This window comes from Macrobrachium rosenbergii, chromosome 13 (assembly GCF_040412425.1).
Source record: "Macrobrachium rosenbergii isolate ZJJX-2024 chromosome 13, ASM4041242v1, whole genome shotgun sequence".
In the NCBI taxonomy this organism is placed as follows: Eukaryota; Metazoa; Arthropoda; class Malacostraca; order Decapoda; family Palaemonidae; genus Macrobrachium; species Macrobrachium rosenbergii.
The window spans coordinates 21596817-21608917 of record NC_089753.1 but is presented as its reverse complement, the minus strand read 5'-3'; the positions used below and the strand labels follow the sequence as shown (position 1 = coordinate 21608917).

The following is a 12101-nucleotide window of genomic DNA, read 5'->3' as shown; positions in this document are numbered from 1 at the left end:
CTACAGTCGACTGTCCGTCAGTTGCATAAATCATTCTGCCTTCTTCGGGAATGTACTCAGTGAAGCAATTAACCAAGGACTACAAGGATATGGATCTACACACACACACACATATATATATAATATATATATATATATATATATATATATATATATATATATATATATATATATATATATATATATAATTTTTTATACATCTTAATGCTAATATATGTATGTATATATATATATATATATATATGTGTGTGTGTGTGTGTGTGTGTGTGTGTGTGTGTGTGTGTGTGTATGTATGTATGTGCAATATATACATATATATATTTATATATATATAAATATATTCATTTTGTAAACCTACACATTTACACGAGTGCAAATTCACATACAAAAGAATACCCACACAAACGCGTACTGTCAGTCTTTCCTGACAATACTAACTCCCCGTGGAATCCATCCTGTCTTCGACTCCGATTTCTGTACTTCAGATTTGTAAAACATTTCGAGAACGCTAATTCTAGTAACACGTTTCTTTATGTTTCCAAAGGGTATCATGCCATCTGAGCCTTTTCAGCTTTCCTGACCATTCTCTGTTCGTTAGAGATTTTTGTCCCTGACCCAAGAAATCTATCGAAATTCAAGGATCCGCCTCTTCCCTATATTTAGAACACTCTTTGAACGGTGATCACACGGGAATGCTATCAGAGAGTTTATCTCTAAGGTATTTGGAGCTGGCCCTCTTAGTGACTCTCTCTCTCTCTCTCTCTCAATGCCACGCATTCACAGGCCATACATGAACTCTCAAAGCTCGCCTCATACCCAGTCCGCTAGAACGAAGAGCCATTGAGCTACACAACTTTCTCACAAATGCAGACACCAGTGCTTGTTCTTGTACTGTGTTCAATCTGTGTTTGACAGTTTCATTGCAAATGGTAATAATCAAACCTGAGAAAATTGACTGACTTCCACGTGTGCTTTTAATGAAAATAAATTATTTACATTTTATAATCATCTCGACAACTGGAGGTATGTAACAGGATTATAAAGTCATAAGGAATTTATACACTTTCAAATTGGAATTGGAATATAAAATTTAGGCCTAAGGCCAAGCGCTGGGACCTATCAGGTCATTCAGCGCGGAAACGGGAACCGAAAATAATGAATAATTGATTTACATTTTAAAACATTCTCGAGAAGTGGAGGCATGTAATAGGATTATATTATATTCGGACAGAATTTATAGGGGTGAATGATGGGTTGAATCCACGTCCCAGTCTCAACCCATCGTGAATACCATCCCGACTTGACAATTTCAAGGTTTTCAGCAAAGAAAATATCAAGAAACATTACGAACTAGATAAGTTAGGAAGTCAGTGTGGCCATTACAATACATATCAACGTTTTCACTCTCCCACAAACGAGAAATATTAAGAAATAAAGTCAGGAAGTCACTGCGGCCATTATAACAAGCATAAACATATTCAGTACCCTACAAAGGCTAAAGAATTGTGTTTGTAGTCCATATCTCACTACCGCCATAGTCATCCAGTCACCACCGCTTGTCTTCTCTCTCTTCATCCGGTAACTGCGACTTTCGGAGGTCACTCACAGCGAAGCGCAGGCCATGCGTGAAAGGCCGTAACGAAGTGGCCTACGGGCATGCGCACACGGGCATCATCGATATTTTAAGCTTTCTGGTCACGCACGAAAGAGGCGAGAGAAAATTCTACTGCCAATGCTGAGGGCCTTTCGAGGATGTTCCTGTATCGATTAGCTGTGTGGAACAACCGTAAAGGGCAGTGAGTGGCCTACACGACCATTCAATACTCAAAGCTTCTTTATATATATATAAATTAAAAATAAAATAAATACACATATATATAATGGTCACATATACTGTATATTCATATATATACATAGATATGTGTATGTATATAAGTATGTATGTATATAATATAAACATATATGTATGTATATTATACGAATACCATTCTTTTTACAAGAAAATGTTGTTTAAAACTGCCTCGTAAAATTCTCGAAGTCCTGCTCTCCTGAACTGAATCAGAAGTCAGTGGTCTCCATCCCATTTTCCAGAGAACCAGATTCCGAAACAACCAGGCAGACACCAAAATCGGCTTAACTGTCTCGGTGTGTAAACAATGAGTGCATTATTTACATTGTGTCACTGATTAGAAGCGGGACAAACGGTTCGTGTTTACTAGGTGGACAAGGTGAATGAGTCACCCAGCCAGCCTCAAACCGGACCCCGTCTTAATACTCATAAGGGACTCTAGTTGACATTTCCAAAAGCCGCATATTCCGCTTTCTCAACGTAACCCCGCCCCACCTCGTCCCTCCCCCTGCATCTTACATTATCGTCCCAATATGACAGCTCCCCTATTTCTGAAGTCTCTCTCTCTCTGTCTGTCTGTCTCTCTCTCTCTCTCTCTCTCTCTCTCTCTCTCTCTCTCTCTCTCTACACATACATATACACACACTCCACCTTAGGTCGAAGAAGGTTCAGCTAAATGTCTGAATTCTTTAGAGACCTTGGTCCTGCTAAGTTGAGCAATGATGGGTCGGGTCAGGACCTGGGTTGGTGATCACCAACAGACGCTAGACATTGTCAGCACAAAGCCCGAAAACAGTCATATGGCAAGACATAAAGCTAGCAACCTCATCCCAAAATAGTCGCCGAAAACCAGAGGAATATAGAACTTTCTGGAGCCACCCCTTTAAGAGTTATAGGACACCCTTTAAAGTTGCGTTTCTTAGTTGTAGCCGTGGCAGTAATGAACGACATTTGGAAGGGGAAATCAGACACTGAAAGCGAAGGAAGTATTCGTGACATTTACCGATTCTTTTGTGAATATACAGAAGTGATTAAAGCTGTCAATTTCTTTAAATAGCGCATCGGTGACAATATCAAACAATGAAGCGAGAGATACAAATCTTGGATCCAAATCTGATCTCTTACCAAAGATTGTTCATTAGAAATGTGTGAGTTCCCAGGTCATTCTGCTCAAACTGTTCCCTATAAATGTGTTAATTTCCAGGTCATTCTGCTCAAACTGTTCCCTATAAATGTGTTAATTCCCAGGTCATTCTGCTCAAACTGTTCCCTATAAATGTGTTAATTCCCAGGTCATTCTGCTCAAACTGTTCCCTATAAATGTGTTAATTCCCATGTCATTCTGCCCATACTGTTCCCTATAAATGTGTTCATTCCCAGGTCATTCTGCTCAAACTGTTCCCTACAAATGTGTTAATTCCCATGTCATTCTGCTCAAATTGTTCCCTATAAATGTGTTAATTCCCATGTCATTCTGCTCAAATTGTTCCTTATAAATGTGTTAGTTTCCAGGTCATTCTGCTCAAACTGTTCCCTATAAATGTGTTAATTCCCATGTCATTCTGCTCAAATTGTTCCCTATAAATGTGTTAGTTTCCAGGTCATTCTGCTCAAACTGTTCCCTGTAAATGTGTTCATGTCCAGATCATTCTGCTCAAATTGTTCCCTATAAATGTTAGTTTCCAGGTCATTCTGCTCAAACTGTTCCCTATAAATGTGTTCATTTTCAGGTCATTCTGCTCAAACTGTTCCCTATAAATGTGTTCATTTCCAGGTCATTCTGCTCAAACTGTTCCCTATAAATGTGTTCATTTCCAGGCCATTCTGCTCAAACTGTTCCCTTTAAATGTGTTCATTTCCAGATCATTCTGCTCACGGATAAACAAACAAAAGAAAACATACAGGTTCTTCTTGGAGAGGATAATAATCATTTTATAAAAACAGCCACAGCCACTCCCCAAGACATGCACTTTTTCACCTTACGCCATATTTCCCGAAATATAATGCAATCAAATATATTTCTCACTTCATTATTCCACAGAATGAGGTACCACCTTACGGTCGCAGAGCATAAACTTATCATACCACGAACAACCTTAATCATGACTGGCCTATGAGTGACAGAAGAGGAAAAAAACAAAATAGGAAGATACAGGAATCGCATCAGAATGGCCTTGGCTTTGTAAAACTGTACACACGGGGCAGCAACTCCGCCAGCGCTGACCACATCAAGACTCGACTTCAGAATTTATCGCACATTTTTTGGTTGAGTCAGTTTTTCTGATAAAGTTTATGAGACATTTACAAATGATTTCAAGTGTTTTGTCAATCACTTTATAAGTGGCGTGCTGTTAAAAAATATTTTTTCCTTTTCTGCTAGATATAAAATTTGCCAGTATTTCACAAATTTGCGATAAGGTGTATCTTTCACGCTGAAATACGAGAGGTTTATGGAATGGAATATAAAATTTAGGCCAAAAGCCAAGCACTGCACTGGGACCTACGAGGTCATTCAGCGCTGAAAGGGAAACTGAGAGTAAAAAGGCTTTAAAGGTGTAACAGGAGGAAAACCTCGCGGTTGCTCTGTGAAACGATTGTCAGGAGAGGGTGAAATGTAAGATGGAATAAAGAGAATATGAACAGAGGTATGGCAAAAGGAATGACGGGGGCCGCAGCTGAGTGCCGGAGGGACGCCGCAAAGCACCCCAAGTAATACCTACAATGCACCGAGTGAGGTGCATTGACGGCACTAGGCTAACCCCCTGCAGGGGTTGGATTATGAAAAATGCAAATGAGAGCTGACTTTAATATACTTCTATGAACATAAAATGCCCCATGGCGAGCTGATTCTCTCCCTCTGGTAAACAATTACAGCATCATTTTATCTTCAAGGAGTTCAAGGTGAACTGGGCTGTCTCCACTGTCTTTAAGTCGTATTAACTTTATGCCTAACGACTATCGACGTTTATCTCGAAATCTCCTGATATAATATGTTCCGCTATCTTCCCTCTAGGATGCAGATCTACTGTGAAGATTGTAGAATTCTTGGCCAAACCCAAAATATTCACCACAATCCAACAGCTTCCTTAAAAACGACTCTTGTGACAATCAGAAACAACCTTTCCTTAGAACAGAATAGAATAGAATAGAATATGTAATTTAGGCCGAAGGCCAAGCGCTGGAACCTATGAGGTCAGTCAGCGCTGTAAGGAATATTGGGAGTAAACGGTTCTAAGGTGTCACAGAAGGAAAACCTCGCAGTTGCCCTATGAAACAATTGTTAGAAGAGGGTGGAAAGTAAGATGGAAGAAAGAATATGAAAGGAGGTACCGTAAAAGGAATGAAAGGGGCTGAAGCTAGGGGCCGATGGGACGCTGCAAAGAACCTTAAGTAATGCCTACAGTGCACAGCGTGTGAGGTGCACTGACGGCATTACTTCCCTACGGAGACCTTGCTAAAGAAGGTCGCGTAGTGGAGGGGTGCCACAAGAAACACGGGAACCTTTAAAAGAGGAAAATCAACTTGGAAATAAAAGGAAGCCCAGAAGCGAGGAGAGACCAGCACGTCGCCCGATGGATCCGAGACACAGAATTGTCGATATGTCCTTTTCCAGCGAATGGAGAATGTGATTCAGAGCCAGCAAAGGCGTTTGCCGATAACATACGTGCAACATTTCTTTTCTTACTTTTGATGGAACCGATCACATAACTAGCATTCCTTTCGTCTCATCAAACAGGTAAAATTCTTTCGTCGTACACTTTTTTTTATTGTACACACCACCTTACGCCTGTTTGTTTGCCTTTAGTTTGGTGTAATGAAGTGACGTCACAATAACAAAGGTCGTTCATTCTTCGATAAGAGCACAAGAATACTGAATGACCCTGTATGTATGATCGAATAAGTTTTTTATTTTCCAAGACGACAAATTTACGCTGATGTGAACTCTTCAAAAATATTTATTGCCCAGTCCCATGGATTCCGAAAGACGGGGAAGGGGAAACCGGGTTAATGCATCCTACAAATAAGGCTGAAATTACAAATTCCATTGTTTCTCAATTATAGAGGGAGAGAACGCCTTTGTTTCAGGGGAAAATAAAATCTATGGCAACTGACGATGACAAACATCACAAACAATTCTCGGTCGGCAAATCTAGATACTTATCGGAGAAAGAAATGATCCGAATGAGATATGAAACGCCAGAGATAATAAGAACAAGGTTGCTGATAAAACAACGCTGTGTAAAGATATTTTTTTACAAAAGGAGAATTGCTACATAAGCCTCAATCGGTCTCTCGCTCGCTCACGATTTCATGTCAACAACAGACCGTTATCTTCTTCGGCATATTACACTTTGTACTGATAAATGCAATGACGTTATTACGACCGCCTCTACATGATACGCCTCTGTTTACATCAGGCTTATTATACGTCTTTCAGTGGAGATTGTCGCTTGTGCAATATTAAACATCGAAAGTTATATAAAACTGTTCCCAACACGAGATTCTCTTGAGTAGTCTAAGTGGTACAGAATCATTTTTGGTAGGCAAAAATATTTCTTTTGTATAGATAAATACATACATACATACACACACACACACACACACACATATACACACACACACACATATATATATATATATATATATATATATATATATATATATATATACTGGTATATATATATAAATTAACACACACAATATATATACATATGTAGAGAGAGAGAGAGAGAGAGAGAGAGAGAGAGAGAGAGAGAGAGAGAGAGAGACAGACAGACAGAGATAATCTTAACTTCTATAGATCTATATTCTATATATCTATACTATCTAAACATTTTATAGGTCCAGACCTTGTTAGCCTACAATTACATATAGTTATTGACATCCGGGGAGAATGAAGTACGTAGGAATGGACAGTGAAAATATTTTGCAATAATAATAATAATAATAATAATAATAATAATAATAATAACAAAATACCTACAGGAAGGCTGAATAGGCACAGCTGGATGAACATAACCTAGATGCCATGAGAAACTGAAGAAAAAAAAATGGTAGAACGGGGAGACTTCAATTTCATTCAGCTAATGGGAAAGGAAAAAAAGAAAAAAAAAGACTGATACAAGTACTACCTCATACAACCATACCATGCCATCCTATAATAATAACTCAGTCAATCAGTAACTAAGAACTTCCGCCACATCCGGGTTCTCTAGTACCAACAGAGAATCCTAATCAAGAGCCACCTGGGATGAATTTACTTTGAAAACCGGTGCCATCCCCCTCCCCACACCTTACACACGGATCTCTCCCTTGACTCTCTTTCCCCAATGTTTTCACAACGAAACTAAGATGTTTGGAAGGAACAAAACTAAGATGTTTGAAAGATACAAAACTAAGATGTGTGGAAGAAACAAAGCCAAGATTTTTTGGGAGAAACACATAAAATCCAAAAACCCACTCTAGTAAACGTTACCGAAATCTTAATCATTAATGACAACTCAATATCCCGTTTCCAGCCTACGGCCGAAGATTAACAATGATTTCAGTATTATCTAACTAATAATGACTAGGAGAATAATACATTTACTCCAAACTATTAACCGGAAGAATTCCCGCCCCGGGCCAATATTTGCTCTGTGTATAAACGGTTCTTTTATCGATTACATCCTCTGAGTCTCGCTCCTTTCCCACTGGATACGAGAGAGAGAGAGAGAGAGAGAGAGAGAGAGAGAGAGAGAGAGAGAGAGAGAGAGAGAGAGAGCTCGCAATTCGCGATGACGCTGGGAATAAAACAATAATAACAATAATCAATGAAATGGCGTCACCGAAGCAGGCGGAGCCTTTAAAAAGAAAGTCAAAAACAGCGGAAACGCGGGAGTGGTAGGGGGTGGGGGGGAAGAGGCACTTGCTGGCGATGCCGGTGGCTTCTTTCACTGCAGATGATGTTGACTTCGAAGTCATCTCCGCACGCGGGAATTAAAGGGAATGAGAATAACCGAAACTTTATCACTGCCCCAGAGCGTCTCAATTCCTTGTGTAAGTCTATACACGTTCATTAATATCTAAGTATATATTTACGTTTACCAAATAGCCTTACCGATCTCAGGAGAGAATTAGGCCTTCCAAATTCAGGAGAGAGAGAGAGAGAGAGAGAGAGAGAGAGAGAGAGAGAGAGAGAGAGAGAGAGAGCACATTTTAGACTTCCGAATTCAAAATCTCAATTAGACCTACCCATTTCAAGAGAAAGAGAGAGAGAGAGAGAGAGAGAGAGAGAGAGAGAGAGAGAGAGAGAGAGAGAGAGAGAGAGAGAGCACATTTTAGACTTCCGAATTCAAAATCTCAATTAGACCTACCCATTTCAAGAGAGAGAGAGAGAGAGAGAGAGAGAGAGAGAGAGAGAGAGAGAGAGCACATTCTAGACTTCCAAATTCATAACCTCAATTAGGCCTACCCATTTCAGGAGAGAGAGAGAGAGAGAGAGAGAGAGAGAGAGAGAGAGAGAGAGAGAGAGAGAGAGAGAGAGAGAGAGAGAGCACATTCTAGACTTCCAAATTCATAACCAGTCTTAATTTCGCTCACTTGAAGAGGACTCGAACACTTAATTACTTCAATGACAAACCGATGGGCACTCCACCTTTACCGTGACCTAGTACGAAGCTCCCAAGCACGACCTTCAAGAAACCGCCCCCGGGACTAGAGTCTAATCAAGGAGGGCCAATGAATATACAGAGAGAGAGAGAGAGAGAGATCCTCCCGTTCTTCCACAGCTGTGACACAATAGACTAGCAGCCAGGTAAACAATTTACGTATTAAGTCAACAGAAGCAAAATATCTTAAACGAACCGCATTAATATTAACCCAGACATTTAAACAGTTCCGACCTACATATATATTGTTTATATAATAACCCCTTCAGATGTATGATGTCACACTCACAATATAATAATATATAAATACTCTAAACAGATATTTCAGCATACAATATGTCGAAAACACAACATTGCCTATTTTAATTTAACCTGATAAATTAGGAAAGTATTCCTGTAATGACCGAATCTCTCTGTTTTGGGGAAAATCTAATACTTCAAAGTGAATTCGTTACTTTTTTAACAGCGCGATATTATATATATATATATATATATATATATATATATATATATATATATATATATATATATATATATATATATATATATGTAACCATAGTGTTAATAGATGCAGAAACTAATTCATGGAGTTGAGACCTCATCGTACAGGCATGGCAGAACTGAACTCTGCGGGCCTAGCCCGTCGTAATTCCCTAATTAACAACAAATAACCTTTCACTGCGAAAGTTTCTGAAACATTCACATTCACAATAAATTCTACATAAAGGCCATTTCCTTCCCACAGAGCTACAAGTTCTTAAACAGACATATCTTTCAGTACATCACGACTAGCCCCTCCCCAAAGAACAACAGGTTCTTATACAGACATATCTTAAATATATGATTTTTGTAGAATTTTGCTGTTTTTGTCACTTATTGGGAAAATATGATGATGCATCTGAATACTTTAAGAACTAAGTGATTACTTAGGCTAAAAAAAAATTATGCAGATTATGTCTTTCAAAACACAAATATCATCTAGACCTAAACATATGCCCTAGCAGGAAACAGTAGCCTAGGTTTTAATTTTTAAAAATTATATATATATATATTATATATATATATATATATATATATATATATATATATATATATATATATATATATATATATATATATATATATATTAGGTTATCAAGTTCTTGCAATTATTCCATTTTCGAGCCATTCCTTTACAAAGGACAACACGAAATTGTCCGTGAAGACAGCAATGACTGGGGGCTAACAGAAGTGAAATCCTAGGCCCTATTTTGGGTTAAAATTTGGTTACGCACCAAGGGCAGGATGACTTCTTATTTTTTAGGGATGTGTTTACTTCCGTTACTAAGCTTTAATAGCCAACAAAGAATATGCCAACAGATAAAATTCACAGCAGCCTAAGCGGGTATGTATGGTGTTTTCAGTACAACGTTCAACATTCGCCTTTCATAACGACCTCAATTATAGCTACTTTTCACGTCAACACAGCGCCGACATGGTTATAAAAACACACACACACACACACCCCATAAGCCTAATGCCCTAAGCCTAACTTTCCAGAGCCCCATACATCGACTCCCGTCTCATGAAAAACCACATCATAACGTTAGAAGAAAAGATGATGGCTCACGCCCTCGACTTGAGAACTATCTCCACTTACCAAAACAAGGCCCAGGTGCCCGTAATGACCGAATGCGCTAAGGATATCGTCGTGTTTTTCCACTTCCAGGCCTGCTTGGCGCTGTTGCTGGCGCTAAGGGGAACGACCTGGCGCAACAGTTGATTCAAAAGGAAGAAAAATGTCAGGCCTCCCAAAACCCAAAAGGGTCCTGAGACCGTCTCGTCAGACGACATGGCGGGAGTGTAATGTCCGACGCGCCTTGATAAGAGGATCAACAGACAAGTGTCGGGAGGACGATTGAAGACGGAGCACGGAGAGAAGGAGCGTACCTTCACGTCCAGAGGTTGGCGTATTACTAACGGTGAGCGGGAAATGAAATGAATTGGGGGCCTTGGGGGCGGGGCCGGGGCTCACTCATTGGCGGCGTTGGACCACCACGAGGGCGTAAGGAACTCCGAGTTGTTTATTATTTGCCAACGACGCGCGTATGAATGAAATTTTTTAAGCCGGTGAGATTTTCGTTTACGTAGCTTCATTAACAGTACAAAAACGAAGAATAGGTGCTGTGAACTTTCAAAGATGCTTGTCTACATTTCAAATCATTTGTTTTTTGCAACGTGTAGATAATAAATACATGAAGTAAACAATGAATTGATGCCTATCGCTCGGATCAGTTGCTCGCATTATCTTATGGGTCTCCCATATGTTCTGGTGTCAGCGCCTTTAATTTCCAACGGTCAATGATTTTACTGAATATTTTCCTTCTGTCTATCCCTTTCTTTAGATGGTTCATGTCGTGGAGTGGATACAACTAACTCCTACGTTTGCTTTCATGAGAGTTGGTAAACAAGAGGAAAATCGTGCATATCCTTAATCCACCCTGCAGAAGGAGTAGAAGAAGATGCGATTAAAGTGAAAGGACGGATTGAGGTCATCTGGCGTCTTGTCAATCAAGGTGTGAGAGCCACCACACAGTAGGGATTATGGGGGTAAGAGAATCCCTCTGAAACATAAAAAAAATTAGGATAAAGACAATGCGAAAATAACTAAAGAAAGGGAATTTGTGTCAGTGAAGGTAGAAATTGGAACATTGGTTGCTTGATCACTGTGGCAACAGACGTAATTTTCCTTTTGGAGAAAAAGGATTACCTTGTCGAGAGACTATTGTTTTTAATCATGATAATATTATATGATGGCGTACATTTGAACAGTATACTGTTACTCTCTCTCTTTTTCTCTCTCTCTCTCTTTAAGATATTTTTTATGGAAGGAAATTTAATTGAATATGCTTTTGTATTTAATATATATATATATATAATACTGTATATATATATATATATATATATATATATATATATATATACTATGTCGAAAGGCTTATTATGGGGCATTTGATATCAAATTTTGTAGAATGTATTATGTATAGTTTTACATATATATATATATATATATATATATATATATATATATATATATATGTATATATATATATGTGTGTGTGTGTGTGTGTGTGTGTGTGTGTATGTGTGTAGAAGCTATTGGTCACGTTTTACCAGATACATATGTAATTGTAATAACCACAATGCTCTTAACTTCTCGAATTCCTCGCGCTTTTTTGGATACGCTTGTCACTGCAAAACCTTAAGATCCAAGCGCAAGAGATATGAAGAAATTATGATGTCCGGTAGCGGGAAAAGAACCCATGTCCCATAATCAGAACGAGGTCACTTTGCCGACCTGACCGCGAGAAGGATAAAAGTCTATTGCCTCTCGTACAAACATATACCTGTCGTTTTCAGATATATTTAATACGAATGTTGTTTAATATTTATTATCGAAACATTCTATTTTTAGATAAGGACGGCCAAATAACGCGCGAACTAGCCTTTCTCACGCTACAAGCTATTAACTCGCCCCAGCTAAAGAGAAGGTCTTTAACAACCAGGTCTATAATTCCGGGCGTATGTCAGTGGAGGCCAGCTGACTTTGTAAGGAATGTAAA

The 12101-nt window shown here is 38.9% G+C and overlaps 1 protein-coding gene across 1 annotated transcript in view; it reads right to left on the bottom strand.

Moving 5' to 3' along the window:
- LOC136844986 (TLC domain-containing protein 2-like) overlaps positions 1–10453 on the bottom strand; it is a 51849-nt gene extending 41396 nt beyond the window's left edge. Inside the window, exon 1 of the mRNA XM_067114487.1 lies at positions 10139–10453. Within this exon, the coding sequence (XP_066970588.1) occupies positions 10139–10332 (194 nt within the window). The 5' untranslated portion in view covers positions 10333–10453. The remainder of the gene's footprint in view (positions 1–10138) is intronic.
- Between the last annotated feature and the right edge of the window lie 1648 nt (positions 10454–12101).